The 26,145-nt window shown below is 33.6% G+C and overlaps 2 protein-coding genes across 2 annotated transcripts; one reads left to right on the plus strand and one right to left on the minus strand.

The window, feature by feature from the left end:
- Positions 1-777: 777 nt before the first annotated feature.
- LOC105209159 (allatostatin-A) lies at positions 778-23,082 on the plus strand. Its single transcript, XM_011179412.3, has 3 exons — positions 778-969; positions 21,330-21,865; positions 21,949-23,082. The coding sequence occupies exons 2-3, from the start codon at positions 21,394-21,396 to the stop codon at positions 22,044-22,046; spliced, it is 570 nt and encodes a 189-aa protein (XP_011177714.2). The 5' UTR covers positions 778-969; positions 21,330-21,393; the 3' UTR covers positions 22,047-23,082.
- A 1,760-nt stretch (positions 23,083-24,842) lies between these two features.
- Positions 24,843-25,505, minus strand: LOC105209158 (clumping factor B). Its single transcript, XM_011179411.3, has 2 exons — positions 25,264-25,505; positions 24,843-25,190 (listed from the first exon to the last, which is right to left on the minus strand). Exons 1-2 carry the CDS (start codon positions 25,433-25,435, stop codon positions 24,979-24,981), a joined length of 384 nt encoding a protein of 127 aa, XP_011177713.1. The 5' UTR covers positions 25,436-25,505; the 3' UTR covers positions 24,843-24,978.
- Between the last annotated feature and the right edge of the window lie 640 nt (positions 25,506-26,145).

The following is a 26,145-nucleotide window of genomic DNA, read 5'->3' on the forward strand; positions in this document are numbered from 1 at the left end:
TTTTTTCTCTGCATTGAAAGATTTACTAATTTAATGTATACCTTAGCCACAAAAACGTATGGCCGGGTCTGCTAGTATAATATAAAAAAATCGAATTTGGAATATATTAAACTGAACCAATAAAAACATTATCAGTAATATATAATTGACAAAATACGCCAGATTCCAAAAAAATATCATATAATCTTCAAAAAAACCTCTAGTAAAAACACAATGGTGAAATTTCTTCGAATTGCCACGAACACACTGCCAGCAGCACACGTGTATCAAAATCATACACAAAGGCAAAAATAACGGTGAAATCAAACACTGTCCCCAAATTATTGCTAAAAAAAACCTCCAAGCCAAATTAAATTATTTTCCAGTTAAGCAAAATTAGAATAAATGCGCATTTTTGGTACAATATGTTGCTACCAACCTTCGTGCGAAAATGAAAATTCGCGCGCCAAAGCTGCAAGTGAAATTCCCACCAACTACTACCAATTGCCGGCCATTTCTGTGCCAAGCAGCGCTTGCGTTGAGGCTTTCACATGAACAGCATGCCGTTTCGTTGTATTGGTGGTGAGTGTGGTGAGTTTCAAGCGAAATAAAACATCTGATGCCACACAGACGCCTGTTTGTATGCTTCTATGCAAGAGCTTCTGTGTTTATGTGATTGTGTGTGCGTGTGAAGCGACTACCAGCTGCCTTTACACCGTTATTGTCGCTGCTGTCGTCGTCGTTGGCAACGTTATCAACACATTTAGCTGCGGCCGCTGTTGAATATAAGAGGACCTGCTGCATCCGTGAAAATTCAAAAGTTACACGACTCTTGACCTGTGAACAACGCAATACAACCAGTACTCAGCCATAAGTTGTGCGTACAAAAGAAAACACTGCAGCATATTCTTATATCAACTGTGCCAGTATTCGGTGTTAATTAATATTCAGCATTAAAAAGCAACAGTTTGCCGAGCGACACTTGTGTTGGTGTGTATTCACTGTTTGTTTAAGTATTAGTGTCAAATAATTGTTAAGGATTAAGAGCGAAAGAGCTCTAAAGCACCTCGAGTGCAATGACTGTGAAATGTGCCAAGATTTGAATAAACGATTTGAAATCGTATTTTGTTTTTTTTTTGGTATTAAAAAGAAATGAAAAATGCATATAAGAGTTAACGGTTTTTTTTGTGGTACATTACTTTTGTTTTGCGTGAAACCAAGAAAGTGAAAATTAATTGCAAGGAACTATATATTTTTATGCAAAAAATCATAAAAAACATAATTAAATATTTTATTAATTATTTAATTAATTATTTAGTAAACATAATATCGAATTTTTTAATAAGACGTACTCAATATTATCATATCGCACCTAATTCACAGCGGCCTTCATCCTTTTATAGTAAAAATAATTATTTTTGAAATTTTTGTTGCCTACACTTAGGTGCATCGTATATATTATTTATTTTCCGCATTGTTTGTAAATTTATAAATTCATAAATAGAAACCGATTAAATTCGTTTAAAATAGCAATTAATTCAACAATTTAAAGTACTTATTTATTAACCCACTAATTTATTATATCAATAATTTATTAAATTAATAATTTAATTTTATTAATTTATTAAATTAATAATTTATATCAATTGCCTACATTTAGGCGGCGGCACAAAGAAATTCTGAGATGAACATATTTCCCTCAGGAGCATTTCGTATCAGTTCTCTTTAGAAAAACTTTGAAGATACTATATTAAAACTTAATCTTTCACATGATTTATGTTACAATAAATGACGAAAGAACTAAATATTTAGGTATAAATCTCCAAAGGCTGAAAACTAATTGTTAAACAAATAATTTGTATATATTTTATTGTAACTCTCCATATACAAATGTGTAGAACATATATAGTTTATAAGACTATATTCAGTCAACTCGAAAATATATTGCCTACTTTTTAGCGCCATCAAAATTGTTAATAACATTTCACAAAATGTCTTTATATATTTCATAATTCTAATATTATTTTCAATACCAATTCATCAAAAATATTCAATAATAAATATTATGAAAATTTTCAAAAAAAAATTATTTTCAAAATAATTGTGAAATACATTTGGTGTCAAAATAATGTAACGATTAAAACTCACCTCTCAATATTTTAAATTTCCACTCCTTGTGGCATTTTCACATGGTAATTCATTATCTGTAACAAATGAAAAAACATCGTTAAACATTTGAAAAAACCGTTGACTACATTTTATGACGTTTCTATTGGCCATAACTTTCAAAATCTCTCAAGTTTAGCATTAAGAACTCAACAACGGTTTTAATCATTATATATATTAAAATTATTACCTTTATAGAATATTTTTACAACATTGAAGAATCGTTTTCAATCGTATTTTCCTCACACTCGAAAGCCTATTCATTTTCATTGATTCTCAAAAATACCTTCTTGTGATTATAAAAATTATAATTCTATTACCGGAAGAAACTTCTATAATAGTTTTAACGGGTTTCGAATAAAAAGGTCCAATATTGGAGATTTTTTTATCAGTCATAATTTGTATTCACTTAACTAATATCTATTGACGAAGAGTTTTCAAAAACTTTTTTTTTTTGGAATATCCAGGAAAATTAACTTTTTAATACTGGAAATCTATCTGTACGTTTTTATGTCACGGAACTCCTCCTGAACGGCTGGACCGATTTTACTGAAATTTTTGTGTATCTTCAGTTGGAGGTTTGGGAATGGTTTATAGTCACCATTCGTTCCCATTTAAATAGTACATTTTATTAATTTTTATTTCATAAATTTTTTTTGATGTTTTACATTAGCCAAAAATAGATGGCACCATTGTTACTGTATAGAAACATTCTAAAGATATATCAAATTGTTTTTGGAAAATGTTTTACAATGCCGCCACTGTCGGCGTATCAAATATTCAATATAAGATGTGTTTCATTTCATACTTTGCTTAATATCCTAATAGCTTGAAAAATCATGCAGGAGAACGTCTTTCGGGTCGGCTAGTAAATTATATAGATATTATGAAGGGAATCTATGCATGATTTTTTTTTTTTTTAATTTTTTGATCAAGCATTTAATATTATTTATGTATTTATATGATGTATTCAGATTACTGCCATTATATCTGCAACTTTTAACAACACACTTTGGAAGATGTAATATAATAATTTTCTAATTGCATTTAACATGGGAAATGTAGTCATTAACTCGAAATTTTCGAAAATTTTTACCAGAGCATCAGCAGCTCTATAGTTCTTCTTAAATAATGAACTATCTTACCAGTAGGATATTCGTGAAATTTTCCCGAATATTTTTATCAATTAAATATATTTTCGAATAGTAAGCTTTTTCTAATATAAAATAGAGCTGAAAATTCAATAACACATAATTTTGATTTTCAAAGTATACACTTATAATATAAATGGACTTAAAAAAAAATTTCTACAATATGTGTGAATATTTTCCAAAAAAAAAAAAATTCCGGCTTAAAAAAGTTCACCTTAAAGAACCAACCATTCGAGAATCAACGCGTATTCTATGAATATGTGTGGCGAATATTTTCGTCTTTCTACCGATTAACTCAAAAAAACAAAAAAAACTACAAATCATTTGAGAACAAGGAAATGTCTCTGTCGTCAAATGATGTGCTATTAATGTACACAGACATACATACAAACAAACAAATATTCATTTGATGGCTCTCTTTTTGGTTGGCCTAATGATTGACATTTGAGAACATTGCCCATGCACATACCATACATAGAAACATTCATTGGATAGGTCGAAGGTCGCACATCGGATGAGACAATTAAATTCACCTACGGCAAAACAACTGCCCACAAGCAAAGCAATTACACGCAATTTCGCGCCCCACCCACGCACACCCGCACATACCACATCCGGCTGCTATTAGAGCAATAATAGTGAAAGCTTTTAGGCATAAGCAACGGTATAAAAAAAAAAAAAGTGCAGTTATTTTGTAGTAATTTCGGTATTACACTATTGAGTAATAAAAACAAAAAACGACAGCAGCGGCGAAGAAATGCCGCAAGCGTGCCGAAATTATGACAAATCAATTGACAAAATATAATTTGTTTTCGCACAATGTGTAAGCAATAAATGCAAAAAGTTATTAAATTGATATTAAATATTTTTAGGAGATCACACGTGCGCTTGGAGAGCCAAGTAAAGCCAATTTGATATAATATATAGAGTGCGCTAACATGTAAAAGTGGCTAAGTGCATTTTCCAAAAGTTAAGTTTTATGATTTTTTTTTTATTTTTAATATCAAAATTTAAGTAGTAAGGTTTTTAAATTTCTAATCTCCTTCTCAAGTAGAATTTTGTTGTACAAATTTCCGATAAAAATTAAAAAAAAAACTGTTTTTAATTCCAAAAAATATTTTTCCCAAAACCGCACCTAATTGGTTTTTCTTGCCAACTTGCGTCGCCCACTTTAAACCAAATTCTGCTGAAATGAGTAATTTTCACTTTTTTTTTAACATTATTGCCTATTTGCTACCACCTTTTGAAAGGATAAAAAAATTAAACCAAACCAATTTTAAAGTGATGCACACGCAAATTGGTCAAAGCACTTACAAAGATGAAATAGAAATTCTCTTTGGCGCACAAAGTGGAATTCACACATGTGCAGGCAAAAGTTCACTATTACTTAGAATTTGCATGCATGTATGTATACATAACAGGTACATATGTATGTGGTGGAGAAAAAGAAATGTCTTTACTCATTACCGTCACGCCTCAAGGGTTCGTGCATATGAAGAAACTGTGAACATGCTTGACACATGGAGATATGTATGTATGTAGTACTAGATATGTCGAGTGTTCGTAGAAAATGCATATGTGTACTTGTATTCTAATAAGAAAGTTGATTTCTTAAAGTCAAAAACGCTTTTTGTGCCTTTTTTTAATTCATTCAAAGAAGTAATTTTGTAATTCTCAACTGGTTAATGAAAATAAGTGAGCCTTCAGACATGGCTCGTCTGACTTTTTCTTACATATTTGCAAAAATAAAGAGAACCTTAAAACGTCGAAGTTTTACAAGCATGGGAGAAATCGCTGCAAGACCCAAGAATTGAGCCTAAGAATTGAGTTCGAGAAGTGCTTCGACGTTTGTAAGAAGCGCTGGCATAAGAGCATATTATCGAATGGGGACTATTTTAAAGATGACAACGTCAATGTAGACTAATAAATAAATACTTTTTTTAACCGAAAATTACCGTTATTTTTTGAACACATGTCGTAAAATAAAAATTTTAAGTTTTCTGATACTGCTCGTAAAAATATTAAACTAAGAATCATAAGAAACAATAGTAACAAAATATCGTAAGAATAATTCAGTCAGTATTATCCTTCAGCAATCTTTAAATTTTTCATCTTCGTTTCGCCACTTTTCTGCTCGCTGTGTTAAGGGGTTATATACAGTTAGACGGCCGAAAAAAAGTGAATTTTCCAGAATTTTTTCTGAGAAAACTTTTTAATTTATTGATCCAAAAATTTATACACATATTATGGTATCTTTTAACTGTATTTTAAGACTTAGTACTAGTAAAAATATTTATTTGAAAATGAGCTACAGCTGATCTCCAGGAGCTCCTCTCAAAAAAGACGTTTTGCGGTGACCACTATATCTCGGAACTGGATCATCCGAAATTATAAAACCAAACAGATTTCGTTAAAATAATGTTAAATCTAGTAATTATTCGAAGGAATAAGCAAAATAAAATTTTTTGACAAAATGGCGGTTTTTCAAAAAAAAAAATCGATTTTTCACCGAAATTTCGGCCTTAAATTGTTTATAAAAATAAAATATTTATCGGAGAGAAAAAATCTTCGATTAATTACTAAAAAATATATTTAAGAAGGTCGTGTTAAAATTTGAGACTAATCGGACTAGACTAGCCGTTTCGAGTAATGTTGGTCACCGACTTTGAAAACACCATTTTGAGAAAAACGCGTTTAAAGTTTGGACCTTGTACTGAAAAGCACTCTGAAACGCCTTTTCAAATTTTTCATTTGCTTGTAACTTTGAAAATATTCACCGGAACGATATGAAATTTTCTGTGTGTATTCTTAAATATATGTACATTAAGAAAATGAAATAAAAAAAAATCGATTTTTTGAAAATTCTAACTGTATATAACCCCTTAAAGCTCTTAAGCTCTGTTCTAAAAATTGTGTGCGGAAGCAACAACGATAGTTCAAGAGAGTATATAACTCTTTAAAATAGTAAATCATCATCCCATTATATTTGTGTAGGTCGTTCTACTGCATTTCAGTTAAGCGAGTTGTTTTCACCAAAATAAACGACCTCACGTTTGCTCAAGTTTCTTTCTTTAAAAGCATAAAATTTCAAAGAATTCTCCTTCATCAACTCAAATTCCATAAAAGAAGTCAACAAAATTTAACGCAACTGAAAACTGAAAACTTCATTACCAATAAATTTCGATTCCAACTAATAGTTATACAGACGACCAAAAAAATCCTATTTATGCAAACAGGCGAATAATTAGGAAGCAATGCTTTCGCTAACATCAAATGCATAAGAGTCATTCACGTCACACATTTACGTGCTTTCGAGTTATCTTCTTGGTTGGAGTTGTCTCTCTTTTTTCTGCACAACACCTTCCGCACGCTCTTCGTATTTCACTTTGCTTTTTATGGCAGCCGAGAACGAAATGCGAATACGGTTGCTGTAGCAATTCTGTAATTTGCACCAAAGTCGTTCATTAACCGGATGCCGACAGACGGACGGACGAACGGACAAATAGACAGACAGAGCGCAGCAATATTGTAATGCTGCAGCAAAGCACGATGCGCGACCATGTCACAACCGCTCACACCAACTACCACACAAACTTCATCATCAGCAGCAGCTCGAATTGCGCAAAAAAGACAGTCTTTGCTGCTGGTACTAAACTTCCGTAAAAGACGATTTCGCTTTACGGCGCATAGCGGCATGCAACACGATCACAACTACAGCAAGTGTTGACAACAAAAACTCATTGCCACAACGGATATGAGAAAGATCAGCCAGGAATTACTAGCCAATTCCCAGTCAACAGTTGCGCTACTTATGCGCTTAGAAGTGTGTGCAACATTTGCTTGCATATTTGCCACGTTTCTTTTCGCATAGCTGGACTTTCTACTTGTTGCATGCCAAACTGCTTACTGTTACTTTTGCTCGCGATTGCCCTGCTGTTCGCTTGCAAATTAATAAATAGATAATGTCCTTGTTAAAGTCTCATTTATGGCTTTCCGGCCAATGTCACAATTACTTTTCGCACTTTTTTCTGCTTCAATTATTCTTTCGCACTTTACAAAGCACCTACGCAATGGCTAATAGTTGAGGAATTCTTTTTGCTTTTGTTGTCCTTAAGCACTTACATATAGATGAGTACGAGAGTATTGGCATAAGTCCATGATATGTTGGCGACCAATATTTCAGTAAGGGTTCCTAACTCTCCGAACAATCGAGTTATAGTTGAACATGTCACATGTCTTCGTTGAATTTGCCACTCGTTTGAACTTTTATTCGAGACAACTCAGTTGAGATTTCGCTTAGTTGATCTGAATTCGAAAAATTTAGTTGAAGACCAATTTTCGAATCTTTTCTATATAAGAACAAAGCTTTGGGAGTTCGCTGGTTTCATCATCCAGCCGACCCAAGTCTTAGATTATAAAAAAATTGATTCTTACCCGCGGTCGTCTCTACCCAAGAAGTTTCAAACCTTCAAAAATTTTTGGGACATTGAAAAATTGCGTAAAAAGTCAAAAGTATCGATGTAGTCAGCTAAAAAACCTTGTAAACTCTACTTTTTCCCGATTTCATCCGAAGCTCGAAACAAATGGAAGAAGAAGCGCGACAAAATTTAAGAGTATAAGAACCAGCAAACAATAAAAGTGTATAGTTACAGAAAAATCTTTGCCGAATTTCTGGCTCAGAAGACCTTATATAGTACTTCTCTCAGCCACTGGAAACTCAAATTCCAAGCAAATCATTCTCTTACCTCATACATTACCGCCATCTCTTATGCTTCTTTCAAAAGGGAGATTTCAAAAAATAATAACACTTTCTAAATTCACTGTCTTATCTTACTGCCCTCGTTATTACAGTAATGGCAAAACTTCTTCGGAGTTACTTCCACACATTGTTGTTATTGTTGTTGCTTTGTACGCGTGTTTGCCTGAAGCCGCATTTCTTTTGGTCGCCACCATTTTGCTGGAAGACATCCGCCGCTGCCGCTGTACACGCTGCCGCCACGAAAATGGATTAAACTTTATTGTCGTCCATATTGTTTTAGTGTTTACGCAGGCGTTGTTGTTGTTGTTGTTGACTTAACTTACATTCCCTGGCGGTGTTGTTTTCGGTAAAGTGAAATAATGTCTGCATTTGAACTTCGATGACGTTGTAAAAGTGTTAATTAATTATTTTGGTTAATTATGTCACAGCTAATTGGCTGAGAATATTTGCATTAGGGTTGGGAAAAGTACCGGTGCTAAAAGGTAATTTGTTCGCGAGTACAGTAAATATGTGCAATAAAGTGTCGCGACTTGGAAGTTGGTTTACGGAATTTGCATTTTCGCGTTTTGTTTTTCTCCTGCAAAGTTTTATGGCTCGCAAGTGTCAGCTAATTGTGATAAAAACTTCTTATTTGTAACAAGCAAGGATACCTAGTACTACATACAATTGTATTTATTAAATAGTTTAAATCACAACTTTTTTGGATTTGTCATATATTGCAGACAAGAACTCCTTGAGTACAATTTATTAAACTACGGTTTTCTTTCGTTAGTATATTATTTTGTTTATAACGATAAATAGATTTTTCTTCTGAATATCATCCTAAAAGTAGGCAACGTTTTTTATATTTTTGTATATTGCCTACATTTTGGCAAAACTGTAAATAATACAAACAGACGGCCTTTCAATTGTCTTTATTTGGCATTCTTATACGCTTATTCTTTCTCGAATTATAGCTCTGTGATATATAGTTCAAGCATTAACATTACCATTTAAACTTAGAGCTCATAGAGCGAAATTATCACGTCCGAAAGCAAGATCATAAAATAATATAAATTAGCATTAAATAAGAAAGAATTGACCTTACATGCATGATGAGCACGATGATTTTTATTGTGATTTAAACTGTCTTCTGCATCATGCTTGTTTGTGAATTCTTGGCCAAAAATAAATCAGTAACGATGTCTCAGGCTCCATATTCGCCAAACATGACTCCGACTTTGAATTTTTCTTATTTTCAAAAATAAAAACAACCTTAAGGGGTTATATACAGTTAGACGGTCGAAAAAAAAAGTGAATTTTCTAGAATTTTTTCTGAGAAAACTTTTTAATTTATTGATCCAAAAATTTATACACATATTATGGTATCTTTTAACTGTATTTTAAAACTTAGTACTAGTAAAAATATTTATTTGAAAAAGAGCTACAGCTGATCTCCAGGAGCTCCTCTCAAAAAAGACGTTTTGCGGTGACCACTATATCTCGGAACTGGATCATAAGAAATTAAAAATCCAAACAGATTTCGTTAAAATAATGTTAAATCTAGTAATTAATCGAAGGAATAAGCAAAATAAAATTTTTTGACAAAATGGCGGTTTCTCAAAAAAAAAAAATCGATTTTTCACCGAAATTTCGGCCTTAAATTGTTTATAAAATAAAAAATATTTATCGGAGAGAAAAAAATCTACGATTAATTACTAAAAAATATATTTAAGAAGGTCGTGTTAAAATTTGAGACTAATCGGTCTAGCCGTTTTCGAGTAATGTTGGTCACCGACTTTGAAAATACCATTTTGAGAAAAACGCGCTGCCTTGTACTTCCAAGCACTCTGAAACGCCTTTTCAAATTTGCTTGTAACTTTGAAAATATTCACCGGAACGATATGTGTATTCTTAAATATATGTACATTAAGAAAATGAAATAAAAAAAATCGATTTTTTGAAAATTCTAACTGTATATAACCCCTTAAATGGCCGTCATTTTACAAGCAGATATCTCTCTGAAAGAGCTAAAGGTTATCACAAAACTCGAGTTTGAAAAGTATTTCGTCGATTGGCAGAAGTGCTGGCATAAGTACATAATATCGAATGGTGACTGTTTTAAAGGCGTCAATATTAATGTAGACGTATAAAAAATATATATTTTTTAAACGAAAAGTACCGTTATTCGTTGAACACACATCCTAGTTAAAATTTAATTTCCGGTTTTTTCTGTCACCCAACTTTATATCAGTCGTATATCAGGACCAATCAATTGAAAGCCACATTGAAATACATTATTTGAGAAAAGTCTTTTTTAAGAACTACTTGGTCAAAAAAGTGACGTATTTAAGCTCGCAGAGGCAGCTCAAAAAGTTTCTTCTTCGTAACCCCACTCACTTGTTTTCTCTGTTACCATATTTGTTTGTGATTTCCTCGCATTTTAGCATAACCATTATTGTTTACATTAATTAATATAAAGCCTTCGCCAATAACTGGGCGAGTCAACAGCTCCGGCTATCGTAAATCTCCCCGTCGCCAGTGAGAAAAGCACCAACTGCCTGCCCAACAACAAAGCATTGCAGAGACACAACAAAATGATTGCTGACATATGACAGGCATAATAGTAAATAAATATCATCAACCAGTTGTACTGACAAATTTATGACGGCATGTCTATGCTAACACACACACAAACGAAAATACAAACGTACAAGCATGCGTTAAGAATAACTGTTTAATAACGCACGCTGCTATGGATAATAAAATGATTGTAGCAACATCAAATGCGGCGGCAAAAATAACCGATTATCACGTGTCTAATATGAGTGCATTTGCATATATGTTTATGTGTGTGTATGTTCGTTTATGTGCCCGAGAACTGACTTTAACGCTTCGCTTGTTTGCCATTTCACGCTTGCCAACGATGGCGGCAGCAAATCACTGATAGCCATGTTGACGCCAACAAAATGAATGAAAGAAAGAAAGCCGCGCATAAACACAGAAAGGGTTATAAACCGTACCCACAGGCAGAAATAAATACATACTGGCCCTTCCGTGTATGTATGTGCATAAACATGTTATGTTCGCTTTGTTGTTGTGTTTATATTACCGACAACTTTTTTATTGTAGCTAAAGCTGTCCTGCATATGATTTGTGTGTTATTAAAATATATGTGTATGTGTGTATCTGTGTATGTGAGACTGCCACACCTGTTGCATGCGAATGTAATTCACCACAGTTAGAACTTATTTTCCTAATTGTATATGCATATAAGCAAGCAAGTGTGAGGAAACTGTTTTCAAAATACTAACTTTTAACATCTAAATATTTTACAATTAAATTTATTTTTTATTAATTATTTTCATACATTCTTTTAATTTTTTATATAATTTTTAATACTTTTTTCTATATATTTTTTCAATATAATTTTCAATATTTTGTTTTAATACATTTTACATATAATTTTTTTTTAATATAAATTTTTAATAATTTTTTAATATTTCTTTTAAATTCTTTAACAATTTTTTATATAATTTTTTAATAATTTTTTTTTTATTTTTTTATTTATTAATTTTTTTATAAATTCTTTTATAATTTATTTAATTTCATATTTAAAAAATTTTTCAACTTCTCAGCTACCACAATTTAACCAACAGTTTTAGTCTAAATATTTATAATTAAATTTATTTTTTATTATATATTTTCATTAATTTTTTTTTATTTTTTTTATATAATTTTTTAAATTTATTTTTTAAATTCTCTTCTATAATCTTTCTATACATTTTTTAATACAATTTTCAATATTTTGTTTTAATACATTTTATATATAATTTTGTTTTTTTTTTATAGTTTTATAATATTTTTTTATCTATTTTTTATTTTTGAGTTATTAATTTTTTTTATATTTATAATATAAATTTTTAATAATTTTTTTCATATTTCTTTTAAATTCTTTAACAATTTTTTATATGATTTTTTAATAATTATTTTTTATTATTTATTGATATTTTTATAATTTGTTTATACATCTTTTGATACATTTTTTTATAAATTTTTTTATAATTAATTTATTTGAATATTTAAAAATTTTTTTCTTATAATTTTTCAACTTCCCAGCTATCACAATTTGACCAACAGTTTTAATCAACATTAACCTTCTTTATCAGATAATTTCTTAAATATGCAAATATTTCTTTATATGCAAGTGCATATGTATATGTGTGTATGTGTTGTTTGTGTTGTTTACGCGTACAGCACTCGACACCGTCGCATATAAATTATCACACTCGCCTATAATAAATACACAAAGTGACACGAGTCGCTGACTTATGAGTGCACGCTGCACTGAAGAAGGATATGCGCACGTTTGCGCCTAGAAATATGCAAAATGCAGGCATTAAACTCAACTGGCAGTATATGAATGTGTGTTTGTTTGTTGTTGCAGCCAGAGAATGTAGAAAGTTGAAAGTCTTAAAGCAAAGATGGTTCAACAATTTCCAGGCAGGCAAAACAACAACTAAAGGCGTGAAATATTTAAAGAATTAGGTAAAAGCTAACAATAAGCTTTGTATTTGATTCAAAAATTTTAAACAGAGTTATATAAGAAATAGTATAAACATGTTTAAAAATGAACAAGAATGCTTAAAACCCCAAAGCCCAGAAAATATTGAAATTTTACACAACCGGCTCATCTTTTTGTACCAACACTGGTATGCATATTTCATTACGTTCTTTCCCATTTTGCGCGTGTCGACGACAATTTGTGTGCGTCGCTGACATTTATTGAGAATTATGACACAGTTATGCGGTTGGTGGAATTTAAAGCGATAAATTGAGGTAGGCCAAAAGCAGTTGAAGATTGAAACTGTATAAAAATAGAAATTATTAAATTTAAACTGAATAAAAATTTACAGTTGAAAGCAGAGATAATAGATAAAAAGAGTATAGAGTTTGAGTTCTTTCTCTATTTGACTATGTCTTTGATTATACCATTCGCTAGTTCGATTCATCAATGACAAGTGATAGCGAAACCAAGGTATAAATGGAACAGCTCAGCAACCCTCTAATCAATACCGAACCGCTTAGCACACATCAGAAAGTCCATAACTGAAATACTCATGACATGATCATAAATTATACGCGGACGACAGTATTACCCCGATTCTTTAAGAATACCCTAACCAACAAAATGCCAAAAAATTTACATAAACTCAAAGTTATGAATTTCTGGTAGAAATCATTGGATTAACTCGGAACGTATACGCCGAAGCAGACAAATGTACAGCACGCACGTACGCCAATTTCGTTAACACACCAGAAGCCACGTCGCAAGAGAGGCAAATCTGTCAACACCGTCTACCACGACTAACCCCTTCGACTATTTGACCAGCCGCCAGCGCACTTTAAACACCCACCAACCCATTTATTAGCACCAGTAATACCGCTAGTTGTTGTGGTTCGTGTGTGCTCAAGCGCTGAGAAATCCTTGCTGACTCAGCAATCTTCAAATACTCACTGAGACACGAGAAGGCCACTTTGCGCCGTCACTTTGTTTTGTTATCATTTGAAATTTATACTTTCTTAGTTTGCTGTTTTGGAATAATCATAATCAGCAGTAGTGCGCCAGTGTGCAGTGTAAGGACAAGTGGGTTGTGCTTGTGACTGTGCATTTTTTGTTGTTGTGTCTAATAGAAAAACTTTGCACTAAAATCAATTAAAAGATAATAAGTGTTGGAAGTTTAAATTATTTAAATATCTTTGTCGGAGTTTAACATGGAAAAGCACAAGTTTTTATTGTTAGCGCGATACGCTTGTAAGCCTATTAGATGTATACTAGTTATGTGTTCGTTTCGCCCCAACTTGTTGAGTGTATATTGAAAATTGCTAGAATTTCTTGAAAACAAAGTTGAATTGTTTTCAAAGTCAAAAGTCAAATCATTCAGCAAATTTTGGAATAAATAAAAGCTCTTATAAAACAATAAAAAGGTCTACAACTTTGCTTCCGCCGTTTTCCAATAGATGTCTCTAACGTCAAGCACTGGTCAATTAAATCGATTAAATCGTTTTATATCGATTTTGGACATTTGTGTCAACATTAACCCAACAAAATATTTGTAGAGATCTGTTTGCATCCCAAACTTATTCTCAACTGAAAATGTCACTTTTGGAGACGAATTCTCGACATTTGTACGGAATACGCATGCTGCCAGAGAGATGGTCAAAAGCAGTAGCTAATATTTGGATAACATTTTTGTAACCGTTTTTATACAAAAAAAACCTTAAATTTGCATTAACATTATTCTTATTGCTTACTAAAAGGAAACTCCAACTGAAAACGGTTCTGTTTATAAATAAATTCATTAAGAATTCTACGAAGACCAATGTATTCACGCTATTTCTTGACTTGTTAGTCAATCAATTAATTTTGACTGCATAATCCTTTGTTGACACAAGAGTATCATAGGAAAACAAGCGAAAATGTCGCGTTGCAAAGTGCGCATAAATAAGAAAAATTATGCGACAGCAAGACAAGGCAAGCTTTGTTGTTATTACTTGAGTTGACTAACGGAATTTCAAACTCAATATTGAGTAGACGAACAAGTGCAAGCTGTCTGACACAAGTTCAGCTGTCTGGCATTAATTACTATAATATTCGAATGAAATCGGTTGTATTCAAGTTAATATTTTAGAAAATTATAGATTTTTAACTGAAAAATAAAACCAAATTTGTATATGTTCATAATAGGGCTCTTAAAATTATTCGATTAACTTGAAAACCGATTATTCGAATATCCGGTTTGTAACCGTTCGTACGAATATTAACCGGTTTCGATTAGTCGCAATGTTACGACTATTCGAATAGTCGTTCTACTGCGATTATTCGAATAGTTGTACTGTCACTATTCGAATAAATGAAATTTGTTTGAAATCCAAGCAGCCTTTGATTTTTGTTTGTTTTTATTTGTGAAAATGTCAATTGTGCGCATTTTTCCTGTGTTTCACTTTTTTCAATAAAAAGAGAAATTTAATGAACTTACACTATTCGAATAGTCGACAACGAACGGTTAACCGGATAGTCGGACGTGAGCGGTTAATCGAATAGTCGATGACTGACGACTATCCGAATAGTGCAAACCGATTATTATTATTCGAATAATGCCATATTCAGTTAATTCGGTTAGTCGATTAGTCGAATACCAAGAACTCTAGTTCATAACTATCAGTTATTTATAACACCCAAACCTAAATGAGACGACGAGACCGGTTGTCTCTCTGTACGTTCAAGTAAAACATAACCCGAATGGAAATATCTTGATAAAACTTGGGGCCTTGGCAATCTGAGAACAAAACTTGTAACAAATAGCGCTTCTAATGTGTTTCTTAACGATTTCATACCTACACACTCAGATACCGAATAAACCAAAATGATCGAAAATCGGTCTCCTTTCCTAATAATGATGTAACTTGGTACTAAAAACGGGTTCATTACTTTCCATATGAGTTTTGAACTACCGATTTATTTTATTTGGTATACGAGGTTTGTTAAAAAAATAACGGGAATTTTTATAAAAAAAAAATATTTATTCGTCTACATTATTGTTGTCGCCTTTCGTTGTTATGCACTAATGTCAACGCAGCAGCCAATCCTCGAAACACTTCTCGAACTCGATTTTTAGCAAAGCTTTTGGTTCTTTCGATTTCTCGTATAATTGTAGAAAGACGATACTTTAAGGTGCTCTTTAATTTCGGAAATATGAAAATGTCACACGCAGTCATGTCTGACGGATTTGGAGGGTGAGGCATGGTTACAGTTCTGTTTTCTAACCAAGAACTCACTAACAAGCAACGAAGTGTGAGCTTTTAACAAAAGAAAATCGCCAAGCCCATAAAGGCACGTCTAATCTTAGCGACTGCTACATCCAAAGTAAAATTTTCAATCTCGCGAAATTTAAAAATTCCCGTTATTTTTTGAACACACCTTGTATATCGGTCTTTGTGAGAATTATTTGAATGAAATTGCATGAAAATATTTTCAAAGGTAAAGCATACATAGATTTTTGATTTCTACAAATTTCGATTTTTTAAATAATGATGGCGGAACTTAACTCTTCTTTCTAATCATACCACTGCTGTTGCATGCCATTTCACATAATTTTTGAAAAATTTCACTTATTGCCATTAACCTGAAATGTTTCTTCGCTAAAATAATGCTCGAAAACACTTATTTTTGAATTTCATAAAAATTAACCAAAATTTTCATGGGCATCTAAAATTTATTAAGCACGCTTTTGGCGCACGTTTTGCATATAAACAGTATTGCCAGTTAAAATCTGCTGCTCATAATGTCGCGCACTTACTTAAAAAGCGCATAAAAAATAAACTTTACACAGCAAATTTGTGTAGCGTGTGTTTGTTGTTGTTGTAGTTGAAGGACACGCGTTCAATGCTAAGCAAAGGATTAAGGGGTCAATAAAATCAAGTGACGCGCTCTGATTCATGTTAACTGTCAACAGCAATGAAGAGGTGAAAAGGCTGTAAAATGAACTAGTGGAATTTCAATGCGCATACAAACTGCAAGGCAATTGAATTGGAGTAGATAACGGTAGTTTGTTTTAATTCGAAAAATATGAAACATTGTAGGAAGATGAGAAATAATTAAAGAAATACAAATTTTGTTTTTTTTTTAATATAGTTTCCGCATGCTTTTTCAGGTGTTGCATCACATCAAACAAACCATTTGACCTCTAATGGCTTTCAAGACACCAGCTTTCACCTCAAAGCATTTACAGCTGCTGTTGCGCTTTATGCATTCACTCATGTGGCAAATTAATTTGTTTTTCGCATCTTTGTGTCAACAGTAACAGCAACAAACAAACATATTGCAACTAATGGTATTTTAAATTTTACACGCTTTCACCACTTTTTCTGCTCAGTCTTCAGCGCCAACCGCTTGACTCCCCTTGCATCATTATTTTCCCGTTAAACACTGTGCGCGTGGCGTTTGTGCTCAAATGCACGTAAGAAAATTCGCATTCACATTTTCGTTTACGCCAAAGCAATAATAACTTCCGCTCTCCTTGGAAGATACAATATTTCGTGCTTTGTCGTTGCCGTTGCGCCAACATGCTTTCAGTATTTATTTATTCATTGTTTTTTGTTGTTGTTGTTGTTGGTTTTCTGTTGCAATGTCTCTGGTTTTTACAACTACCAAGCGTTTTTGCTCATCACCAAAAAAAAAAAAAAAACAAAAATAAGCACAAAAACTTTAGCGGCCACATAAAAAGCGCGTAAAGTATGCGGGCTAACGCCTAGCGGTATGCAACGTATTTTGTGTGAAAATCACAAATATAAACATTTATGGAGATAATTGTGTGTTTTTGTGTTGTGAAAGTTGTGCAGGTGTGAAGAAAGCAACTGTTGGTTGTGACGTGTCAACGTTCTTCAAGTGGTGCAATGTCGTCTTGCAATGAAATCTTTAGTACAAGGAATGAAAGCCTGATTACTCAAAAAGTTAAAAAATATAAAAATTTAAAAATGATGAGCAGTCTACTAGTTTCATTATTCATTCCAATTCATTAACGAACTTTTTTTATATATACTGGATACATCGATGATGCCTAAGATCAGGATTTATATACAAGTGTGAAACTTAGTATATTTTCATTAGTAAAAATCTTACAAAAATTGTAAAGTTAATAAAAAACTTACAGCAATAAAATTAAGTAGAGGTCACGTGACGGAGGAGAAACTATTATCCATACCCCATATCAAAATATGAACTTTCATTTTTTGAAAATTGAACTTAAACCAAACGCTGCCTGCCACAACCTACTTGAAATAAGAGGAGGAGATAAAGAACGGTTTCAAATAATATCCAACCTTCATGCCTAAATATGTATATAATCAGCAAATTGACTATCAAAAGAACTCTGGAAGATGGACCCACCAAACATTTATTATTAAATGCCAATGCGATTAAATGTTTGATTTATCAAGATTGAACAACCGCAATACTGTTCCGATTCATCAAATCGTTATTTTTTTGGTCGATTGTGAACTAGAGTTGCTAGATTTAGTTCTATTGTTGATCCCACTTTCAAATGTTAGCTTCGGCTGGCACAAATCCCCCCGTAAGACACTCATCGTGCATTATTATTCGAACTTTTGTAGTCTGCCGGGCATCTTATGACTCGTATACGAGTATATAGTCGGTGTTCAAGGGAAGACATTGTTGGAAAGTAAATTCCCTCAGGCATTTAATGATTTCAACCCTCAAAACTACCTTTTCACTGGGTTCTCTACGACTGAAAGAATAATTTAAATAAAACCTTTTGAGATTTCATTGTTTACGAATAAACGGTTTTGATTTTATTCGAGTAAACTCTACCTAGATTCTATCAAATATAAAGATTAATAGCCTTAATCTTTGTTGTGATAATAAGACTACGTGGTCGCTTTAAAAAATAACTAAGTGAAAATCACTATTCTAACTTCGAAAACAACCGCTATGTAACTGAAGTCGAACCTAGAAATTAATCACTAAATTCGAAATTTTCGCCCATGCCAGCCAGCTCTTGAAACCTGAAATTTAATCATGTACTCATTAAATATATTAAAGTATGAAAGCTTATTAATCACTTAAGAGATTCAATGCCTTCAGCAACGGATAGTTTATGCGCTTACACGTTCAGGCAAAATCTGCTCAAGCACCCTGTGACATGGATAACCGTTTAACTAGGTTTTATCTTACAACAACAGACCATAGCAGATTTCTCGCATTTTACTACATTAAAGGGACCGCCAACGCTGTGATGTAATACTTATGCAGCCCTTATCACGAGAATTGCTTTGCAATTTAAAAGCGCTGTGTCCTTTATACGACGCGTGCGAATGGCAAACGCGTTAATTCTTTGAAAATATTTACCCACTTTGGAGTAACAAGTTAACGCGACTAAATGTTGCAGACATTAATATGCATACTATGCACACTCCGCGTGGCGCATTTGTTCACAGCTCCGCTCCGCTGCGATGATGCTCAATCAGCGGTGGCAGCGATGTGCACGCAAATGGTGACAATGAAGTGAAATGGCAGTTAGTGCCAGTTAATAAGGCGCTAGTCAGTCAACATTCCACATTCAACAGTCAGCAGTCAAGAGTCAAGAGACAGCTATGCTGTACAACAATAGCAACACAAATTGAATTTGCTCATAGTCATGCGAGTTGAAGTAAAAGAAATTTCATTTTGATTGATTTGTGCTGCAACAACACTCACATGTACTAAATGCTCCCCCGATTCATATTAACTCATGCAGGAGCACTCAAGACTGTGCACGAGCGGTGTGATAACTCGTAGATTTAATTTTTACTTAACAATTCAATTCTTTGTTATTTTGTAATTTATGCGGAGGGTTGAAAGAGAAGGCGCCAATTGGAGATCCCAAGTGTAACCAGGTCGCTCTCCACCTGGTCCCTCCAACGGAGTGGAGGCCTTCCCCTTCCTCAGCTTCCTCCGGCGGGTACTGCATCGAACACATTCAGAGCTAGAGTATTTTCGTCCATTGGAACAACATGACCTAGCCAGTGTAGCCGCTGTCTTTTTATTCGCTGAACTATGTCAATGTCGTCGTATAACTCGTACAGCTCATCGTTCCATCGTCTGCGGTATTCGCCGTTGCCAATGTTCTCAGGACCATAAATCTTGCACAAAATTTTCCTCTCCAAAACTCCTAGTGTCGTCTCATCTGATGTTGACATCGTCCGAGCTTCTGCACCATAATGCAGGACGGGAATGATAAGCGACTTGTAGAGTTTGATTTTGGTTCGTCGAGGGAGGACTTTACTTTCCAATTGCCTACTCAGTCCAAAGTAGCATATGTTGGCAAGAGTGATTCTGCGCTGGATTTCGAGGCTAACATTGTTCGTGTTGTTGATGCTGGTTCCCTGGCACAGCCATATTAATTTTGCGGGTATACCAAATTCAGACATCGCGGCACAAAGACAGCTCCTTTTCGTGCTGTCGAAAGCAGCTTTATAAATTACAATTATTGTTCACTTTAAATTCGAGCATTTAAGGGGTTATATACAGTTAGACGGCCGAAAAAAGTGAATTTTCCTGATTTTTTCTGAGAAAACTTTTTAATTTATTGATCCAAAAATTTATACACATATTATGGTATCTTTTAACTGTATTTTAAGACTTAGTACTAGTAAAAATATTTATTTGAAAAAGAGCTACAGCTGATCTCCAGGAGCTCCTCTCAAAAAAGACGTTTTGCGGTGACCACTATATCTCGGAACTGGATCACCCGAAATTAAAAAACCAAACAGATTTCGTTAAAATAATGTTAAATCTAGTAATTAATCGAAGGAATAAGCAAAAATTTTTTTGACAAAATGGTGGTTTCTCAAAAAAAAAAAATCGATTCTTCACCGAAATTTCGGCCTTAAATTGTTTATAAAAAAATATTTATCGGAGAGAAAAATCGTCGATTAATTACTAAAAAATTTATTTAAGAAGGTCGTGGTGAAATTTTAGACTAATCGGTCTAGCCGTTTTCGAGTAATGTTGGTCACCGACTTTGAAAACACCATTTTGAGAAAAACGCGTTTAAAGTTTGGACCTTGTACTTCCAAGCACTCTGAAGCGTCTTTTCAAATTTTTCATTTGCTTGTAACTTTGAAAATATTCACCGGAACGATATGAAATTTTCTGTGTGAATTTTTAAATATATGTACATTAAGAAAATGAAATAAAAAAAAATCGATTTTTTGAACTGTATATAACCCCTTAATAATCTTACAAATTCCTCCATACCACTGGGTTCCCTGAGCTTAAAAGAAGCAGTTAAATGAAATATTTTGAAATTTGATTGAATTGGATATGAAAGGTATTTATTTTGTCGAACAACATTGTCTCCAGATACTGCAGTCAGTATAGAGTTTTAGATGTGATCCTTTATATTATAATTACCCTCTTCTTTTTAATATAATTAAATATTTTTTTTAGTTAAATCCGAGACCATATTTTTAAGATAATTCTGTGCTCATATGAATATGCAACCATATGAACAATATTACTCATACGACATGTCAAACACTATTTGGGCGATTGCACCCACATAAAATAGTTTATTATCTTTCATCAGATTCGGTTTCTACGCCAGTTAAGAAGAAGATCTTTCATCAGAACCAACCATTTTCGATAATAAATTTATATACAGCGTTGCATTTGCTTCTAGTAAAATAAGGTTCACTCACATTTTCACACTCTCTCTCCGCTCTCAATATTTCAGCTTAAATAGTCACCCTCCTACACAAGCACACACACATAGAGCCAACCATCTCTGTGCTTGCAAGATGTCCACCCACCATCAGCACGCCATTCAACGCACCCTGTTTGCGCCCACACTGCTACTCGCCACTTCTGCGGCTTTGTTAGCGCTCATCGCCTATGCTGATGCCAAATCGACGGGCATTGTTTTACCACAACAACAACAGCAGCAGCAGCAACCGAATACACTACTCGCCGACATTGATAATGACGATATGCGAGACAATGATTTGAGCAGCAACGATGCAGCGAACTACGACAAACGCATGGAACGCTACGCATTCGGTTTGGGACGACGCGCCTACACATACACCAACGGCGGCAATGGGATGAAACGCCTGCCCGTCTACAATTTCGGTTTGGGCAAACGCGCACGTCCCTACTCATTTGGCTTGGGCAAGCGTGGTGAATACGATGAAGATCAGTACATTGATGAGCTGTTGAATGGCAACTCCTATGGCAACTCTTATGGCAATGGTTACGATGCGGCATTTTTTGGTGAGCGTGGAATGGGGGTGGGGGGAGTGGAGTGAGGGACTGCTACAATGCTATAATTGTTTGATTTTATTTTCGCTTTTCAGATGAAAAACGCAACCGACCCTACAGCTTTGGTTTAGGCAAACGCTCACTACAGGAGCCACCACCACACCGTTACGGTTTCGGACTGGGACGACGTTAAGCGATGTACATGCACATGCAGACACCCCCTCCATCTCAAAAGACAACAGTAAAACCCCCTTAACTAATGCAAACCTAAATAAATGAAGAAGCGCACGAACTGAAAGTTGAATTCAAATGCGGGCATCATTTGACTTTCGAGTGGCCGAAGCTGAAAATATTTACGAAATATCAACTGAAAACAAATAATACACACATACATATATATTACGAATAGCATTTACTTCTAGTCAGCGATGTTTCTAGTCGACAGTTGGACAGTTGGCCAGATTTGAGAGCCAAATTGGTTGGGTGCAGGGCAGAGTTTCCATACCATTTGGCTTTCAAATGCGCCGCTGCGAACATAATATGTCTAATTTTATTGTTATTAAATGTTAGCAAACACTAAGCTGAATTTTAAGTTGGGGAGCATACACACGCACACATACATACATACACTACATACTAACTGAAATGTCAAAAAATAAACAAAATCGATTGCCAATTACATGTGAATATATATATAATTTTAGAAAATCATCATATTGAAAACAAAAAAAATATATTTTACAACAAACATACATACATACATACAAACAAGCATATACTAATACTTATATACTATACTGAAAACATGTATGTATGTAATATTTATCTTATATATGTATGTATATTATATAATAATGTGTGTACAGTTATGTATAATAGTGGACACTGAATTGTTGTTGCTGCAGATATATGAACATAATGTTAGCTTATACTTATGTATGTATTTAACGGTTATTTATATATATATATATATAAATATAACATAACGGCAATTCAAAAATGGATTGAAGCAAAAAAATTAAAAATAAAAAGAAATCACAAAAATAAAAACAAAAAGAAATCACAAAAAATACAAAAGCAAAAAGCAAGTATTAAAGCAAATTAAGCACATATTTTGAAAAAATATAATATATCTGTATAAAAATCTGTATGTATGTATATGTAGAGAGAGGTAACCTGATCTGTAGAAATGAGTAACTAAAATATAAAAGTGCTAATCAGAGTTAAAAAAAAAAATATTAAACAAATATAATTATAAAATATTATATAAATTGAGTGTTCAATTTTTTCTCCTTTCAACGGCAGTAATTTTACACTAAAAGTATGCTACAAAAGACGGAGTATCAAATCAGGTTATGACGTCACTTATGCGCCGAAAGCAACAGATCAGCTGGCATACAGTTAGAATTCGTATTTTATGCCCAAAAGCTGCTCATCATAATAAAAAAATCACGAAACTAAATGGTCAATACTAAATCGGCGCTAAAATGTATGCTACAAAAAGAGTATGAGTATGCGGTTAGGTTATGTAAGCAGCTGATCAGTGTTGGATTATTTCACAACTGAATGCTGCTCGACGCACTCGATATCGCGTCGATCCAAGTGCTCAAACTAAATAGACGCCAAAATGTATGCTACCAAAGACTGAGTAAAAATTAGGTTATGACATCACTTACGATGTTAAACGTTAGAATATTTTAAAGTTGTTCGGATGATCAATACTGATGAAATCGATCAACATTTCCGATACAAAAACCACAAACGAAGATCAGCAGAAATGTGCAACAAGAAGACAAGTGATGGAATGAAAGTTTAAAATTCCATAACTGATTAAGCATCGCTTGAACCAAAAAAAAAAAAAGAAACGAAGAAATAAACTTGTTTAGGTCATACTTAAGCACAGAGATATTGGCGTAATCACTTCTGACCTGGGAAATCAAGAGATGATCAATTTCGTAGTGATCAAATGTGAGGAAACATTTTTTCACAAACGAATAAATTTCTGATTATTCGGGTTGAGTATCCCATTTTTAAGTAGGTGGGCGTGGCCCAGCCCTCAAATAGTTTTTTGTACATATCTCGGAAACCAATAGAGCTTTCAAAACTTTCTGCAGTCGTTCTATTTAGCCACTTCTTAATACAGTCCGAAAATGAAAGAAATCGGATAATAACCACGCCCACCTCCCATACAAAAGTTAGGTTGAAAAATACTAAAAGTGGGTTAACTCACTAACGAAACACTAAATTTCACATAAGAAATGGCAGATGGAAGCTGCACTCAGATTTTTTTACAAAATGGAAAATGGGCGTGGCGTCGCCCACTTATGGGTCAAAAACCATATCTCAGGAACTAATCGACCGATTTCAATGAAACTTGGTTTGTAATAGTTTCCTTACATCCCAATGTTATGTTGTGAAAATAGGCCAAATCGCTACACAACCACGCCTACTTCCTATATACCAGAACTTTGAAGACGATCTGAATCGTTAACTTTACAATATATAAAGTAAGTACTAGTGAAGATATCGGTGCAGACCTTTGCACAAATACTATGTTTATAATGTGGCAGCCCCATTCTAAAAATAGCCGAAATCGGACCATAGGTTTTAAGGCCCCATATATCGAACACGAGAACCTCGGTGCTTCTAACCTAATATTAGGGTTTTCAACTTTCAATGGACTTTATACAATATATATGACGAATATGTGGGTCAAATTGTGTATTATATAATATAAATAAAGTTAAATAAATAAATTGCGAGAGTATAAAATGTTCGGTTACACCCGAACTTAGTCCTTCCTTACTTGTTATAAATAAAACGCTAGCGCTTATTTGCTGGAACTCAAAAGCATTGAGATCATTCATAATCGAAATTGGATAAGTGTAGTTTAATGAAACTGGAGTTTTAAACTATTTTTACATATTTTATATCAAAAAACGATTAACAGACCCTAGAAGTCAGCTACATAATGAGAAGACTTCCGCAATTTAAAATGCAATTCAATATTAAATTTATTAACTAAAATTTTTCGAATAACTGTACAATATAATAATTTGGAAGAAAAACGAACAAAGTTTTCGAATGTAATACGAGTAGTTTCAGTAAAGCACACGCACCATAGCTTAGCCCGATGAGGTAGAGTTCTGTTGGGATAGCAATTGCAGCAGACGTAGTATAAGGAACAAGGTACGTCCTTCAGGCTTTACGTCCTCATTTTCTTCCGATGACGAAACGCTTCTGCTACTAGACGACGAATCACTGTTTGACTCGCTATTTGACTCGCTGATGCTTACGGACTCATCCTCAAAATTGGCCAATAGTTTTAAAACTCTTGCTGTTAAGAACAAACAAAAACAATTTGTAATAGCACGAGTACGAAAGTAAGAAAGCACTTTTCATCAACTTACTAGGGTTGATGCTATAATCTGGGAAGGTTAACTCAGGCTCTGGCTCTGACTCTGGCTCTGGCTCCGTCTCCGTCTGTGGCTCGTTATTTATATTACCGCCGGGTGCAGCCAATACAGCGCAGAATGCTCCAACAAGAAGGACGCTACAAATCAGTACTAAGTAGGACTTCATTTTCGGAGTTTTCAATACTCTTCAATCACTGATATTTCACAAAATATTGTTGACATTTCGGTGCAATGAGCGCTACTTATATAGCTAGTCACAGTAATTAGCCCACTGCAGGGCAAGCTGGTAATCAATCATTTCTAGTGATAAGCATGTTGGTGGACTTCCACTTCTAAGAAACTTAGTTAAAAATACATATATTTGCTTAAAGTATTTCGCTACGTTTACTAATGAAAACATGGTTAGCTAAGACAAATTAGTTTATGCAAATTTATTTGTTTTGGAATAATTGCATAAGCGTGAAAATAATATTGTGTTCTAATGTAGTGCTCTGTGAGCTAATACAATTTGCAAGTTTTAGTCTTGAAAGAAAGAGATAGCATTAGACTATCTTGAAAGACAGCAAAGGTCAAAAGAAACTGTATAATAATTATTGTAGAATCATGCTTTACTGGAAGTTTAGCTCTTCTGAACTCTGTTCGAACTGAGAAACTTCCGAGACATCTATGATATAGTGCTATAAACATTATTCTAAATATTTTGTCTCTGGTCGCTGCGGTAACTTTACTAGATCCACGTAAATTTAACCGATAATGTCTTCTGAAGTCTGAGAACGACGTGGGCGACAAAAAATATTTCATATGAGATCTGCATATAGTTCATGGACACATTTCTTCTTCTTAACTGGCGTAGACACCACTTACGCGGTTATAGCG

Source organism: Zeugodacus cucurbitae, chromosome 2, assembly GCF_028554725.1.
Source record: "Zeugodacus cucurbitae isolate PBARC_wt_2022May chromosome 2, idZeuCucr1.2, whole genome shotgun sequence".
NCBI lineage: Eukaryota > Metazoa > Arthropoda > Insecta > Diptera > Tephritidae > Zeugodacus > Zeugodacus cucurbitae.